The sequence below is a fragment of the Oncorhynchus keta genome, chromosome 16, assembly GCF_023373465.1.
Source record: "Oncorhynchus keta strain PuntledgeMale-10-30-2019 chromosome 16, Oket_V2, whole genome shotgun sequence".
NCBI classification, from domain to species: Eukaryota; Metazoa; Chordata; class Actinopteri; order Salmoniformes; family Salmonidae; genus Oncorhynchus; species Oncorhynchus keta.
The window spans coordinates 11950912-11969876 of NC_068436.1; the positions used below are offsets into that span (position 1 = coordinate 11950912).

General features: G+C 43.0%; 1 protein-coding gene across 1 annotated transcript in view; it reads left to right on the plus strand.

Moving 5' to 3' along the window:
• The window catches only part of LOC118395559 (glycine receptor subunit alpha-3-like), a 118576-nt gene that overhangs the window by 59106 nt on the left and 40505 nt on the right, over positions 1 to 18965 (plus strand). The window contains exons 4-5 of the mRNA XM_052464684.1: positions 6770 to 6993; positions 12910 to 12992. Of these exons, the coding sequence (XP_052320644.1) occupies positions 6770 to 6993; positions 12910 to 12992 (307 nt within the window). The remainder of the gene's footprint in view (positions 1 to 6769; positions 6994 to 12909; positions 12993 to 18965) is intronic.

Here is an 18965-nt window from a genome sequence, read left to right on the forward strand (position 1 = left end):
TGGTCACATGGTAGACTAGAGGGACATGGTCACATGGTAGACTAGAGTCACATGCTAGACTAGAGCCATAGAGTCACGTGGTAGACTAGAGTCACATGGTAGACTAGAGTCACATGGTAGACTAGAGTCACATGGTAGACTAGAATCACATGGTAGACTAGAGTCACATGGTAGACCAGAGTCATGGTCACGTGGTAGACTAGAGGGACATGGTCACATGGTAGACTAAAGGGACATGGTCACATGGTAGACTAGAGGGACATGGTCACATGGTAGACTAGAGGGACATGGTCACATGGTAGACTAGAGTCACATGCTAGACTAGAGCCATAGAGTCACGTGGTAGACTAGAGTCACATGGTAGACTAGAGTCACATGGTAGACTAGAATCACATGGTAGACTAGAATCACATGGTAGACTAGAGTCACATGGTAGACTAGAGTCATGGTCACGTGGTAGACTAGAGGGACATGGTCACATGGTAGACTAAAGGGACATGGTCACATGGTAGACTAGAGGGACATGGTCACATGGTAGACTAGAGGGACATGGTCACATGGTAGACTAGAGTCACATGCTAGACTAGAGCCATAGAGTCACGTGGTAGACTAGAGTCACATGGTAGACTAGAGGGACATGGTCACATGGTAGACTAGAGGGACATGGTCACATGGTAGACTAGAGTCACATGGTAGACTAGAGGTACATGGTCACATGGTAGACTAGAGTCACATGGTAGACTAGAGGGACATGGTCACATGGTAGACTAGAGGGACATGGTCACATGGTAGACTAGAGGGACATGGTCACATGGTAGACTAGAGGGACATGGTCACATGGTAGACTAGAGGGACATGGTCACATGGTAGACTAGAGGGACATGGTCACATGGTAGACTAGAGTCACATGCTAGACTAGAGCCATAGAGTCACATGCTAGACTAGAGCCATAGAGTCACATGGTAGACTAGAGTCACATGGTAGACTAGAATCACATGGTAGACTAGAGTCACATGGTAGACTAGAGTCATGGTCACGTGGTAGACTAGAGGGACATGGTCACATGGTAGACTAAAGGGACATGGTCACATGGTAGACTAGAGGGACATGGTCACATGGTAGACTAAAGGGACATGGTCACATGGTAGACTAGAGGGACATGGTCACATGGTAGACTAGAGTCACGTGGTAGACTAGAGGGACATGGTCACATGGTAGACTAGAGTGACATGGTCACATGGTAGACTAGAGGGACATGGTCACATGGTAGACTAGAGGGACATGGTAGACTAGAGAGACAAGTATACCATAGGACCTCAAGGTGCCCGTATAGACCACCGTATGTTTACCATAGGACCTCAAGGTTCCCGTATAGACTACAGTATGTTTACCATAGGACCTCAAGGTGCCCGTATAGACCACAGTATGTTTACCATAGGACCTCAAGGTTCCCGTATAGACTACAGTATGTTTACCATAGGACCTCAAGGTTCCCGTATAGACCACAGTATGTTTACCATAGGACCTCAAGGTTCCCGTATAGACCACAGTATGTTTACCATAGGACCTCAAGGTTCCCGTATAGACCACAGTATGTTTACCATAGGACCTCAAGGTTCCCGTATAGACCACAGTATGTTTACCATAGGACCTCAAGGTTCCCGTATAGACCACAGTATGTTTACCATAGGACCTCAAGGTTCCCGTATAGACCACAGTATGTTTACCATAGGACCTCAAGGGGCCCGTATAGACTACAGTATGTTTAGCATAGGACCTCAAGGGGCCCGTATAGACCACAGTATGTTTACCATAGGACCTCAAGGGGCCCGTATAGACCACAGTATGTTTAGCATAGGACCTCAAGGTTCCCGTATAGACTACAGTATGTTTAGCATAGGACCTCAAGGTGCCCGTATAGACCACAGTATGTTTACCATAGGACCTCAAGGTTCCCGTATAGACCACAGTATGTTTACCATAGGACCTCAAGGTTCCCGTATAGACCACAGTATGTTTACCATAGGACCTCAAGGTTCCCGTATAGACTACAGTATGTTTAGCATAGGACCTCAAGGTGCCCGTATAGACCACAGTATGTTTACCATAGGACCTCAAGGTTCCCGTATAGACCACAGTATGTTTACCATAGGACCTCAAGGTGCCCGTATAGACTACAGTATGTTTAGCATAGGACCTCAAGGGGCCCGTATAGACTACAGTATGTTTAGCATAGGACCTCAAGGTTCCCGTATAGACTACAGTATGTGTACCATAGGACCTCAAGGGGCCCGTATAGACCACAGTATGTTTACCATAGGACCTCAAGGTTCCCGTATAGACCACAGTATGTTTACCATAGGACCTCAAGGTGCCCGTATAGACTACAGTATGTTTAGCATAGGACCTCAAGGTGCCCGTATAGACTACAGTATGTTTAGCATAGGACCTCAAGGGGCCCGTATAGACTACAGTATGTTTAGCATAGGACCTCAAGGTGCCCGTATAGACTACAGTATGTTTACCATAGGACCTCAAGGTGCCCGTATAGACTACAGTATGTTTAGCATAGGACCTCAAGGGGCCCGTATAGACTACAGTATGTTTAGCATAGGACCTCAAGGTTCCCGTATAGACTACAGTATGTTTACCATAGAACCTCAAGGTGCCTGTATAGACTACAGTATGTTTAGCATAGGACCTCAAGGTTCCCGTATAGACTACAGTATGTTTACCATAGAACCTCAAGGTGCCTGTATAGACTACAGTATGTGTACCATAGGACCTCAAGGGGCCCGTATAGACTACAGTATGTGTACCATAGGACCTCTAGGGGCCCGTATAGACTACAGTATGTTTACCATAGGACCTCAAGGGGCCCGTATAGACTACAGTATGTTTACCATAGAACCTCAAGGTGCCTGTATAGACTACAGTATGTGTACCATAGGACCTCAAGGGGCCCGTATAGACCACAGTATGTTTACCATAGGACCTCAAGGTGCCTGTATAGACTACAGTATGTTTAGCATAGGACCTCAAGGTGCCCGTATAGACCACAGTATGTTTACCATAGGACCTCAAGGTTCCCGTATAGACCACAGTATGTTTAGCATAGGACCTCAAGGTGCCTGTATAGACTACAGTATGTTTAGCATAGGACCTCAAGGGGCCCGTATAGACTACAGTATGTTTACCATAGGACCTCAAGGGGCCCGTATAGACTACAGTATGTTTACCATAGAACCTCAAGGTGCCTGTATAGACTACAGTATGTTTAGCATAGGACCTCAAGGGGCCCGTATAGACTACAGTATGTTTACCATAGGACCTCAAGGGGCCCGTATAGACTACAGTATGTTTAGCATAGGACCTCAAGGGGCCCGTATAGACTACAGTATGTTTAGCATAGGACCTCAAGGGGCCCGTATAGACTACAGTATGTTTACCATAGGACCTCAAGGGGCCCGTATAGACTACAGTATGTTTAGCATAGGACCTCAAGGGGCCCGTATAGACTACAGTATGTTTAGCATAGGACCTCAAGGGGCCCGTATAGACTACAGTATGTTTACCATAGGACCTCAAGGGGCCCGTATAGACTACAGTATGTTTACCATAGAACCTCAAGGTGCCTGTATAGACTACAGTATGTTTAGCATAGGACCTCAAGGGGCCCGTATAGACTACAGTATGTTTACCATAGGACCTCAAGGGGCCCGTATAGACTACAGTATGTTTACCATAGAACCTCAAGGTGCCCGTATAGACTACAGTATGTTTACCATAGAACCTCAAGGTGCCTGTATAGACTACAGTATGTTTAGCATAGGACCTCAAGGGGCCCGTATAGACCACAGTATGTTTACCATAGGACCTCAAGGTGCCTGTATAGACTACAGTATGTTTAGCATAGGACCTCAAGGTTCCCGTATAGACCACAGTATGTTTAGCATAGGACCTCAAGGTGCCTGTATAGACTACAGTATGTTTAGCATAGGACCTCAAGGGGCCCGTATAGACTACAGTATGTTTACCATAGGACCTCAAGGGGCCCGTATAGACTACAGTATGTTTACCATAGAACCTCAAGGTGCCTGTATAGACTACAGTATGTGTACCATAGGACCTCAAGGGGCCCGTATAGACCACAGTATGTTTACCATAGGACCTCAAGGTGCCCGTATAGACTACAGTATGTTTAGCATAGGACCTCAAGGTTCCCGTATAGACCACAGTATGTTTACCATAGGACCTCAAGGGGCCCGTATAGACTACAGTATGTTTAGCATAGGACCTCAAGGGGCCCGTATAGACTACAGTATGTTTAGCATAGGACCTCAAGGTTCCCGTATAGACTACAGTATGTTTAGCATAGGACCTCAAGGTTCCCGTATAGACCACAGTATGTTTACCATAGGACCTCAAGGTGCCCGTATAGACTACAGTATGTTTAGCATAGGACCTCAAGGGGCCCGTATAGACTACAGTATGTTTAGCATAGGACCTCAAGGTTCCCGTATAGACTACAGTATGTTTACCATAGAACCTCAAGGTGCCTGTATAGACTACAGTATGTTTAGCATAGGACCTCAAGGTTCCCGTATAGACTACAGTATGTTTACCATAGAACCTCAAGGTGCCTGTATAGACTACAGTATGTGTACCATAGGACCTCAAGGGGCCCGTATAGACTACAGTATGTGTACCATAGGACCTCTAGGGGCCCGTATAGACTACAGTATGTTTACCATAGGACCTCAAGGGGCCCGTATAGACTACAGTATGTTTACCATAGGACCTCAAGGGACCCATATAGACTACAGTATGTTTACCATAGAACCTCAAGGTGCCCATATAGACTACAGTATGTGTACCATAGGACCTCAAGGGGACCGTATAGACTACAGTATGTTTACCATAGGACCTCAAGGTGCCCATATAGACTACAGTATGTGTACCATAGGACCTCAAGGGGACCGTATAGACTACAGTATGTGTACCATAGGACCTCAAGGGGCCCGTATAGACTACAGTATGTGTACCATAGGACCTCAAGGGGCCCGTATAGACTACAGTATGTTAGTGTGTCTCTATAAGAAGGACTAGAAACCGACTGAGTATTGCAGAAAAATGTGGGACGATCACCGCTGCTAGATATTTCCCAGATGGGTTGGAGGCCCTGTCCGCCATCACAGATTAGAGAAAAAATGGATGTTTTGAATAAGCGATGAAATCGCACAGCTTTTTCGCGAGCGCCAGTGTCAGTTCAATGAAAAGTGAACTCCCAAATGTGAGGTGTGTTACCCTGTTCAGTCTGTCTGTGTCAGTGTCATTATTCATGATCAGCTGCTGAACGTATACACATTGTGGAACTACCGTTAGCAACTGATCTGGGATCAGCTCTCCCTCGCCGAGTCCTAACGTTAACCATTATGAAAACGAATAACTACACAGGCCCTGGACCATGAACAAAACAAACACCGTCATGCCTAATCAAACCTATCCCAATTTTCCCAGCTGTCACTCTCAGTGGTCTGTCTTCCTTTTCAGCTCTGAACGAGCTCAAGTGAATAGATATTGTCATTCCCGTTAAAGTGATGAGTGCTAATGGTAATAGTGCACCATATGTTTGATAGCAGGAGAGCTGCTGTACTGACGTTGTCTCCAAACAGCAGATGCCTTGTCCTTTTCTCTCCACTGCACTTTATGTAACATCTACTCTAAATGTTAATGGAAAATCTAATAAAAGCAAATTAAAAAATGTCTTGCGTTTTCACCCGGCTGCAAGATATGTAATTACAGCTTGGTATTTGCTCAGCAACACTGGTAAAAAAGAAAAGGCCATTTAGATTGATGTATCCCCTAAAATGAAGTATGATTTTTTTTATATATATCACCTAGTTGAAAGTAAACAAAGGCTGAAACAGATGTTTATTGTTGGAGCATTCATTAAAACATTTTTAACCTGAAGTGCCTTTAGGGCATGTCAATTTTGACAGGGCTTTTCCCCCTATGGAACATCAAATCTGTGCAGTACTATACACGAATTCAACTGGACAGGGCCGTACACTGCAACATGGACTATGGGGAATCGGACGTAGAGATGTAAGGGACATTTTTAAGAAGCAAATCCATATAAAGCATCAGCTTTATTAGAAAGCACCGGTGGCGTGTGGCTAAGTGACAGTGACGACAGCACAGAGAACAGGGAAAGGAACTGAAAGAATAGGGGAGTTGATCCCGGAAGCACCAGAGGCATCCAACGCATCTGCGCCCCTGGTCCCCATCATATGGGGACTTCATGGTCCTCTCTGCCTTGGTTCATTGATGTCAGCACTCTGAACATCAGCAGGAACCACCAGGACCTTAGAGGGGAGGATACAGTACTGACTTTGGGTCCCCAAAGTGTCACCACCATATGCAGACTTCGCGCCCCTGTAGGTGCCCCTATGCCTGGTTCAGTGGTGCCTGCTCAATGAGCATCAGCTGGGATCACGAGGACCCTAAACTCAGACCTCTGGGGGAATGTGATGAATGCAGAGGGGCAGGACACAGTACTGTAGCTCAGTGTACCATGTTAAGACCCTGCAGTCAACTGCAAATCACAACCTGTCACTAATTCCCTACTCCTCTTGCCCCCTCTCCCCTCTCCCTTGCTCCCACTCCCCTCTCCCTTCCTCCCTCCCTCCCTCCCTCTCCCCTCTCCCCTCGCTCCCTCTCCCCTCTCCCTCCCTCCCTCTCCCCTCTCCCTCCCTCCATCCACTAGGACTACAGAGTGAACATCTTCCTCCGTCAAAAGTGGAACGACCCCAGGTTAGCGTACACAGAGTACCCTGACGGTTCTCTGGACCTGGACCCCTCTATGTTGGACTCTATCTGGAAACCTGACTTGTTCTTCGCTAACGAGAAAGGGGCCCATTTCCACGAAGTCACCACAGACAACAAGCTGTTAAGAATATTCAAGAACGGCAACGTCCTCTATTCTATACGGTGAGTGTGTACAGTATGGATCCCACTAACGCCCTTTTCACATTATAATACCTAACTTAACCAAACTGGGCTCAGATAATTCCATCAACTATGGTGGATTCATTACCAGGCTAGGTCAGTACAGCTTGGTTTGGCTCAGCTCAGTTCGGCTCAGCTCAGTTCGGCTCAGTAGTGTGAAAAACCCTAAAGAGGTGTGGGTCTAAGCATCATCAATCACATAATCAGACTATAGACTATAGGCCCGAGTCTTATCCCAACTCGAAACATTCAATCCACGACACTCTTCAGAATAAAAGGTGCTATCTAGAATCTAAAAGGGTTCATCGGCTGTCCCCATAGGAGAACCATTTGAACAATTTTTGGGGGTTCCAGGTAAAACCCTGTTGGTTCCATGTAGAACCCTATTGAGTTCTATGTAGAACATGGAACCCAAAAGAGTGCTTCCTGGAACCTGGAACTAAAAAGGGTTCTCCTATGAGGACAGTTGAAGAACTCTTTTGGAACCCTTTTTTTTGCCACACCCTCAATTAAGCTGGGACACTTCTCATCTTCTGTCATTAAACATAAAGCCAGGGGGTGTCACAATGTTGTGTAAATCTCAAGGTGGAGCGGTGAATTGTTAAAAGCCTTGAGTCGACGGCATCAGTCGGGTTGAGTTATGGAGTTGTGTAGTGGCAGGGCCGTAGAAAAGCTGTGATGGAAGGCTGAGAGGATATGACACGACGGAGAGGAGGGATCCCATCGGCCGCCGCAGCCTGGCACCTCCGGGGTGGAGGACGTAATTAAAACATGTCCAATTTGCAACCGTCGGCCTTCTTCGTTTTGTCTCTATCCTTTTGCTCATTCTTTCATTCCCTCTCCTCCAACTAGATGCCTCTCTCTCCATCCTTCTCATCTCTCTTCTCTCTCTTTCTCTCCTCTCTCTTCTTTTCCTCTCTCTCTTTCTTTTTCCTCTCTCTCTCTCTCTCTCTCTCTCTCTCTCTCTCTCTCTCTCTCTCTCTCTCTCTCTCTCTCTCTCTCTCTCTCTCCTCTCTTTCTCTCTCTCCTCACCAGGGATTTGCAGCACGACTGGTTCAACACTGAGCCAAGTTTACTTGACACTTGACAGGATTTGTCCAGACATGATACATGTGAATGTACACTTAGGAAAAAAAGGGTTCCAAAACGGTTCTTCGGCTGCCCCCATAGGAAAGCCTTTTTGGTTCCAAGGAGAACTATTATGGGTTCCATGTTGAACCCTCTGTGTAAAGGGTTCTACATGTAACTCGAAAGGGTTCTATTTGGAACTAAAATGGTTCTACCTGGAACCAAAAAGGGTTCTTCGAAGGGTTCTTCTATGGGGACAGCTGAAGAACCCTTTTAGATATCACTTGTTTCCCCTAAGAGTGTAGGTTAGGCTGGACAATGTTGAATTACTGTTTAATGGATTCCCTGCCTCACTTTTCTCAACACCCCAATTTTTAAAAAAATACTAATAATCGGATGTGTTATTTTTTGGCCAATATATGCTCTGTTTATAATGCACTGTCCGCTCTTTTTTGAGGCTTTTCCAAGAGACCAAACCAACTCAGATCACTCGCTCAGATCATGTTCGAGCCTCGGATTGGACAGTGAAACACACACTCTGGCACCTGAAGTCGACGTGCAGATGTTTAATTCCTCTCTCACGCCTACTAGGCTGAAGCAAGAGCAAATTCCTACTATTTATGTGTCCAGGTTAAACGTGGGACGTCCCTCATTATAAACAAACATTCGGTTAAATTCATGGTTATTGCATCGGAGATCAGGGCATTCATCAGCAAAGACGCAGTGCAGCCAAATTGAAGTCAAAATGATTGATGGAATCAAAGTGTGTCAGCTGAATGGCGATTTATAATTTACTACTGGTAGTACCGGTAAAATGTAAGTACCGATAACACCACGACGGAATGCGTTTGAGGAGATGATGCGCCGTCAAGAACAGCTAGCACGCCGAGCAAAGTGCTTCGCCAGTGGCACTCACACACTTCGTGCAGATCAGCAGGTGGGGGCTATTCGTGGCAGCCAGACGAGACAGTCGAAGGAGGAGGCGGTGAGAAGTTACTGGGCTCGCATTTGGTCACGTTTGATCTATGTAGATTGATGCTTCTAATTGTGCATGTATGTATTTTTTTAATGATGATGAAAGGTTATCCTGTATGGCTGGATTGATGTATTTTATCCACTGCTACATTCATTTGGCAGACCTTACTCTATGAGCGGCCTAATCATATGTGTATGACTATTTTGTCAACGCCTCGGCTATAGAGATGCATTCAGGTAATGAACTCATTATTGTGCATCAACATTTGAATTTGATTACAATTATTTACAGTTAATCATTCTTGAATTTGTTAGGCTATACAATTAAGCAGATGAATGCACTGATAAAACATTCATACATTCATAACTTTATTTTTTTCAATCATATTTGAATATGATAGAATATTGCATTATATTATACATCCTATGTGAATAATGTTCATTAATGTTCATTTGTGTATTAATGATGTTAATCTGATAATCAGTCTGAAATTGAATATTTTGCGTATTGTTCATGCCCATATAGCCAAGGACAATGTGGTAAAGTCTTGTAATTCCTTATCCTCCTGAATTATTATTAATTTTTTTTTTTTTTTTTCTCGCTCGCCTCTCTTTTCTGTGGGGAAAATCCGTTAAACAGTGAATCAATTTTGTCTGGCCTCAGCAGAAAATCTGCTACTACCTAATGTGATGGGTACCTACATAAAGGAATTCAAAACACATGCATAACCCATACTTAACACATTCATAACCCATTCTTAACACATTCATAACCCATACTTAACACATTCATAACCCATTCTTAACACATTCATAACCCATACTTAACACATTCATAACCCATTCTTAACACATTCATAACCCATACTTAACACATTCAGAACCCATTCTTAACACATTCATAACCCATACTTAACACATTCAGAACCCATACTTAACACATTCAGAACCCATACTTAACACATTCATAACCCATAATTAACACATTCAGAACCCATACTTAACACATTCAGAACCCATACTTAACACATTCAGAACCCATACTTAACACATTCAGAACCCATACTTAACACATTCATAACCCATACTTAACACATTCAGAACCCATACTTAACACATTCAGAACCCATACTTAACACATTCAGAACCCATACTTAACACATTCAGAACCCATACTTAACACATTCATAACCCATACTTAACACATTCAGAACCCATACTTAACACATTCAGAACCCATTCTTAACACATTCAGAACCCATTCTTAACACATTCAGAATCCATACTTAACACATTCAGAACCCATACTTAACACATTCAGAACCCATTCTTAACACATTCAGAACCCATACTTAACACATTCAGAACCCCATACTTAACACATTCAGAACCCATACTTAACACATTCAGAACCCATACTTAACACATTCAGAACCCATACTTAACACATTCAGAACCCATACTTAACACATTCATAACCCATACTTAACACATTCAGAACCCATACTTAACACATTCAGAACCCATTCTTAACACATTCAGAACCCATACTTAACACATTCAGAACCCATACTTAACACATTCAGAACCCATTCTTAACACATTCAGAACCCATACTTAACACATTCAGAACCCCATACTTAACACATTCAGAACCCATACTTAACACATTCAGAACCCATACTTAACACATTCAGAACCCATACTTAACACATTCAGAACCCATACTTAACACATTCATAACCCATACTTAACACATTCATAACCCATACTTAACACATTCAGAACCCATACTTAACACATTCATAACCCATACTTAACACATTCATAACCCATACTTAACACATTCAGAACCCATACTTAACACATTCATAACCCATACTTAACACATGCAGAACCCATACTTAACACATTCAGAACCCATACTTAACACATTCAGAACCCATACTTAACACATTCAGAACCCATACTTAACACATTCATAACCCATACATAACACATTCATAACCCATACTTAACACATTCAGAACCCATACTTAACACATTCAGAACCCATACTTAACACATTCAGAACCCATACTTAACACATTCAGAACCCATACTTAACACATTCAGAACCCATACTTAACACATTCAGAAACCATACTTAACACATTCAGAACCCATACTTAACACATTCATAACCCATACTTAACACATTCATAACCCATACTTAACACATTCATAACCCATACTTAACACATTCAGAACCCATACTTAACACATTCATAACCCATACTTAACACATTCATAACCCATACTTAACACATTCAGAACCCATACTTAACACATTCATAACCCATACTTAACACATTCATAACCCATACTTAACACATTCATAACCCATACTTAACACATTCAGAACCCATACTTAACACATTCAGAACCCAACCCATTCATAACCCATACTTAACACATTCATAACCCATACTTAACACATTCAGAACCCATACTTAACACATTCATAACCCATACTTAACACATTCATAACCCATACTTAACACATTCAGAACCCATACTTAACACATTCAGAACCCATACTTAACACATTCAGAACCCATACTTAACACATTCAGAACCCATACTTAACACATTCATAACCCATACTTAACACATTCATAACCCATACTTAACACATTCATAACCCATACTTAACACATTCAGAACCCATACTTAACACATTCATAACCCATACTTAACACATTCATAACCCATACTTAACACATTCATAACCCATACTTAACACATTCAGAACCCATACTTAACACATTCAGAACCCATACTTAACACATTCATAACCCATACTTAACACATTCATAACCCATACTTAACACATTCATAACCCATACTTAACACATTCATAAGCCATACTTAACACATTCATAAGCCATACTTAACACATTCATAACCCATACTTAACACATTCAGAACCCATACTTAACACATTCAGAACCCATACTTAACACATTCAGAACCCATACTTAACACATTCAGAACCCATACTTAACACATTCAGAACCCATACTTAACACATTCATAACCCATACTTAACACATTCATAACCCATACTTAACACATTCAGAACCCATACTTAACACATTCAGAACCCATACTTAACACATTCAGAACCCATACTTAACACATTCAGAACCCATACTTAACACATTCATAACCCATACTTAACACATTCATAACCCATACTTAACACATTCATAACCCATACTTAACACATTCAGAACCCATACTTAACACATTCAGAACCCATACTTAACACATTCATAACCCATACTTAACACATTCATAAGCCATACTTAACACATTCATAAGCCATACTTAACACATTCAGAACCCATACTTAACACATTCAGAACCCATACTTAACACATTCAGAACCCATACTTAACACATTCAGAACCCATACTTAACACATTCATAACCCATACTTAACACATTCATAACCCATACTTAACACATTCATAACCCATACTTAACACATTCATAACCCATACTTAACACATTCAGAACCCATACTTAACACATTCAGAACCCATACTTAACACATTCAGAACCCATACTTAACACATTCATAACCCATACTTAACACATTCAGAACCCATACTTAACACATTCAGAACCCATACTTAACACATTCAGAACCCATACTTAACACATTCATAAGGCACGTGATAATGCTGATGAATATGCAAAGTAGTTATGAATGCCTAATGTGTAGCCCCTTTCAAGTCAAACGATACCTATGCCTTAAGGTTGGGATGTATACTCAAATTTTTTTTTTTTTTATTGTCTGTTTTCCAGATTGACATTAACCCTCTCCTGTCCGATGGACCTGAAGAACTTCCCCATGGACGTACAGACGTGTATCATGCAGCTAGAGAGCTGTGAGTACAGCACTATAGTATTACTGTAGTAGTACTGCAGTATTTAGTATGCTATCCACCCATTACAGCCCTGTGACTGCAGTATCCATCGTGGATATTTGGAATAAAATGACAAAAGACAAAAGAACGTAAGATGTTCAGATTGAATTTTTCATCTGACGGGCAGTAGGGAGCTTTTTATAGTTCCAATAAATAATGAGGTCACTGGTAAAATAATATGATAAGATTTGTGGTTGAGAGAGCGTGGGCATGGGTTTACCTGGGTAGGATAATAATGCCTTGTCATGCCAGTGTGGGTGGTATGTCCTCTTGTGACCACACAGATGCACGAATGTAGGCTCTCGCTTACACACACACACACACACACACACACACACACACACACACACACACACACACACACACACACACACACACACACACACACACACACACACACACACACACACACACCGCTGACCTAATACTCTAGGGTCTCTTCCTGCCTGGACTGTCTATATTGCCTTGTGGAATGGACTCATTCAGGCCAGTAGACCAGTTGTTATTGGTTATGAAGGCTGTTAGTGGAGGGTTATTAACATATATTTAGATATGCAAAAGTCTGCACTTCTAATAAGGGAGGACATGTATAAGCATATCAAGTGCCGGCTGAATATGTGCATATACGGAGCATTTCAAGACCCAATCACTTCATCCATCAAGACGAGCCGCTTCAGTTTGTGAGTGGGGTTCCTACACAGCAGAAATCAATCCCTGTGGACCATCAATCGCTATGCGTTCCCCATCTCCCTACAGCACACTGCCCTATTAGCACTTACCACATGGAGTAAAGGAAGTGCTCCGTTACCTTGTTAAAGATGTGTGGACTTGAGGAGACACAGCACTGGATGTGTCCGCTGTCCACTAAAAGACGTAGCAAATTGGCAAATACTTACAATACTTAATACTTATTTTCCACCATAATTTGCAAATAAATTCACTAAAAATCCTACAATGTGATTTTCTGGATTTTTTTCTTCTCATTTTGTGTCATAGTTGAAGTTTACCTATGATGAAAATTACAGGCCTCTCTCATCTTTTTAAGTGGGAGAACTTGCACAATTGGTGTCTGACTAAATACTTTTTTGCCCCACTGTACATTTGCACAAGGGCCCGAGTGTGTCGCAAAATAATTCATGCCGATTGCTGCTGTGTCGCAGCTGCAGAGGCTTTTAGCCAGGACATCTATGTAGTACTCCCCTCGCTCTCTCGCTCTCTCTAGTCAAAACATGACTGTGATAACGGCAGTCACAAGATAACACTTTACTTCCACAGAGCTAGCAGCAGTGGCGTGGACACACGCCAGCCGCTGAACACCAGCACTGTACCAGCCGCTGAACGAAGATAGGCCAGCCGCTGAAAGCCAGCCGCTGCTCTGCCGCTGAACGGCTCAGCCAGCCAGCTGAACGGCTTGGTTCAGATAGGCCAGCCGCTGAACGGCTTGGATCAGATAGGCCAGCCGCTGAAGATAGGCCAGCCGCTTGGTTCAGATAGGCCAGCCGCTGAACTTGGTTCAGATTGAACGGCTTGGTTCAGATAGGCCAGCCGCTGAACGGCTTGGATCAGATAGGCCAGCCGCTGAACGGCTTGGATCAGATAGGCCAGCCGCTGAACGGCTTGGATCAGATAGGCCAGCCGCTGAACCAGCCGCTGAACGGCTTGGTTCAGATAGGCCAGCCGCTGAACGGCTTGGATCAGATAGGCCAGCCGCTGAACGGCTTGGATCAGATAGGCCAGCCGCTGAACGGCTTGGATCAGATAGGCCAGCCGCTGAACGGCTTGGATCAGATAGGCCAGCCGCTGAACGGCTTGGATCAGATAGGCCAGCCGCTGAACGGCTTGGATCAGATAGGCCAGCCGCTGAACGGCTTGGATCAGATAGGCCAGCCGCTGAACGGCTTGGATCAGATAGGCCAGCCGCTGAACGGCTTGGATCAGATAGGCCAAGCACGTGAACCCACAGAAGATCATGTAGAAACACTCCAATCAGCAGGAATTGGGAGTCAATGACTTGAGGAATATATTGAAGGAATACAGAGGGAGCACATATGATATAATATGAACGATGTATTAACAGTCTGTATGATGTGCTGTAACTTGGCCTGAACTTGAAGTGACTCTATTTTTAATAAGCAAGGTAGTGTGTTGAGGAAAGCGTATAATTTGACTTGGGTATAGGCAGAGGTTAGCAGACATGGCCAGATGTGGGAGACACTGCAGTGAGTGGGAAGTGAATCAATGTCTGGTAGCGAGTAGGAAACCCTCCTTTATGTCTCCCTTCATTACCTACTAATTAAATATGTTCAGAGGGGTGGCAGAGGGTGGATTCATTTATATTAATAGTAATGACCATGCTAAATGACCCCCCCCCACCCCCCTCCCTCGGTCTCCTCTAACTTTCCCGTCTCCTCCCCGTCCTCTCTCTCCTCCCCCCTCTACACCTCTCTAACGTGTGGAAAGAAGTACAAAATGGACACAGAGACGCGATAATTACATGGAGCTCCATCATTAATTGTTGTTATACATTTTTACACACCCTGTCCTTTCCAGTGCAGTTGCGGCCTGGGGAGATAGTTACCATGGCGCTGTACTGTTTAATGCTTGGGGAGGTCATTTGTCTTCGTTTGTACGGCCCCGGGGTTATTTCATTATTTTATGTACCACAGTTGGCGAGGCCCTTCTGGCTGGCTTTAGCCATTTGAAATGTGAGTTTAAATGTGAAAAGGGAATGACGTTGATGGGTCGATGCCCAGTGTCTGGAATGGAGGGAAATAGATAGGCATGGGTTATTTCTTATCAATTATAATGAATGGTTATGATGGTCGGTCTGTTGGGATACTGTAGCATCTTTAGAGTGCATGGCCAGTATTTAGCCTAATAATGTCATTATTTATTGGACAGTGTATAAAGCTTTTCCAGATGCTCCAAGTGCTTTACATAGGGGGAAACGCACCTCATCCACCACCTAAGACGTAAACTGGCATTCGAAAATCAGCCATTAGTGCGAACCAATAGGAATGTAGGAGCAGAGGAAGCTCTGAGTCATGTTGTGACTACAGTACATTGACTCATACTGCGGAGGCTGCTTTGTCTAATTTCATCTCCCAATATTAACCGAAATGTCTGCACTGCCTAGTCCCCTGGGCTGGTGAACTGCATCATGGGATACGTTGGGTTAAAGATAAATAGCCTACATGCGGGGTGCAGATATATTCAAGATGCTTCTATATCCAGCTGCAGATATTTCATATAATTTCTCTTGATTATTTAACTCTTGTCGGTATCTTTCAGTGTTCTTACGTTCAAAGATATATTTTCCTACTGGAGACTGGATAGTTTTTTCATCTTGCACAATAGTGCATAGCTGTTAGCATGCCCGTTCCCTACAGCTATGTCACGATCGTCGTAAGGAACGGACCAAAATGCAGCGTGGTATGTGTTCATGATGAAGTTTTTAATTAAAGAAAGCACTGAACACTGAATACAAACTATGCAAAACAATAAACGAATAACGACTGTGAAGCTATAATGAGAACTGTGCTGACACAAGCAACTAACATAGACAATCACCCACAAACAAACAGTGAAACCCAGGCTACCTAAGTATGATTCTCAATCAGAGACAACTAATGACACCTGCCTCTGATTGAGAACCATACTAGGCCGAAACATAGAAATCCCCAAAATCATAGAAAAACAAACAGACTGCCCACCCCAACTCACGCCCTGACCATCCTAAATAATGACAAAACAAAGGAAATAAAGGTCTGAACGTGACAAGCTAGCTGATGGACACCATAGGAGATGGAAAGAGGTCATTAGCATGACTAGTACTCAGTTAACTGGGACCTTATTCCAAGGGATAAACTAATGGATTCCTTTTTTTCCCCATTTCAAGGTCCCAGTTTTACATGCCGTTCCTGAGATATTATCGTAGAGTCAACATAGCTTTAGAATCAGACTTGTTTTGTTCATCTGATCACAGTAGAGCACTTTCCATGCCTCCTCCTTTCACGTCAGTCACTCCATTATCTGTAAGGCCTCAGTCACACATTCCATCCTCCCTCCTTTCACGTCAGTCACTCCATTATCTGTAAGGCCTCAGTCACACGTTCCATCCCTCCTCCTTTCACATCAGTCACTCCATTATCTGTAAGGCCTCAGTCACACGTTCCATCCCTCCTCCTTTCACGTCAGTCACTCCATTATCTGTAAGGCCTCAGTCACACATTCCATCTCTCCTCCTTTCACGTCAGTCACTCCATTATCTGTAAGGCCTCAGTCACACATTCCATCTCTCCTCCTTTCACGTCAGTCACTCCATTATCTGTAAGGCCTCAGTCACACATTCCATCTCTCCTCCTTTCACGTCAGTCACTCCATTATCTGTAAGGCCTCAGTCACACATTCCATCTCTCCTCCTTTCACGTCAGTCACTCCATTATCTGTAAGGCCTCAGTCACACATTCCATCTCTCCTCCTTTCACGTCAGTCACTCCATTATCTGTAAGGCCTCAGTCACACATTCCATCTCTCCTCCTTTCACGTCAGTCACTCCATTATCTGTAAGGCCTCAGTCACACATTCCATCCCTCCTCCTTTCATGTCAGTCACTCCATTATCTGTAAGGCCTCAGTCACACATTCCATCCTGGGAAATCATTGCCTGAATTACCCATTTTGGAATGGATAAAACATTATAATCCAAGGTTGTTGTGGATTGGCATACTAAATAGTGGGTTGGTATACTAAATAGTAGGTTGGTATACTAAATAGTGGGTTGGTATACTAAATAGTGGGTTGGTATACTAAATAGTGGGTTGGCATACTAAATAGTGGGTTGGTATACTAAATAGTGGGTTGGTATACTAAATAGTGGGTTGGTATACTAAATAGTGGGTTGGTATACTAAATAGTGGATTGGCATACTAAATAGTGGGTTGGTATACTAAATAGTGGATTGGTATACTAAATAGTGGGTTGGTATACTAAATAGTGGGTTGGTATACTAAATAGTGGGTTGGCATACTAAATAGTGGATTGGTATACTAAATAGTGGGTTGGCATACTAAATAGTGGATTGGTATACTAAATAGTGGATTGGTATACTAAATAGTGGGTTGGTATACTAAATAGTGGGTTGGTATACTAAATAGTGGGTTGGCATACTAAATAGTGGGTTGGTATACTAAATAGTGGGTTGGTATACTAAATAGTGGGTTGGTATACTAAATAGTGGATTGGCATACTAAATAGTGGGTTGGTATACTAAATAGTGGGTTGGTATACTAAATAGTGGGTTGGTATACTAAATAGTGGATTGGTATACTAAATAGTGGGTTGGTATACTAAATAGTGGATTGGTAGACTACATTTTTTATTTTTTTTATTTCACCTTTATTTAACCAGGTAGGCTAGTTGAGAACAAGTTCTCATTTACAATTGTGACCTGGCCAAGATAAAGCATAGCAGTGTGAACAGACAACACAGAGTTACACATGGAGTAAACTATTAACAAGTCAATAACACAGTAGGAAAAAAAAGAGAGAGTCTATATACATTGTGTGCAAAAGGCATGAGGAGGTAGGCGAATAATTACAATTTTTCAGATTAACACTGGAGTGATAAATGATCAGATGGTCATGTACAGGTAGAGATATTGGTGTGCAAAAGAGCAGAAACGTAAATAAATATAAACAGTATGGGGAAGAGGTAGGTAAAATTGGGTGGGCTATTTACCGATAGACTATGTACAGCTGCAGCGATCGGTTAGCTGCTCAGATAGCAGATGTTTGAAGTTGGTGAGGGAGATAAAAGTCTCCAACTTCAGCGATTTTTGCAATTCGTTCCAGTCACAGGCAGCAGAGAACTGGAACGAAAGGCGGCCAAATGGATTGGTATACTAAATAGTGGATTGGTATACTAAATAGTGGAT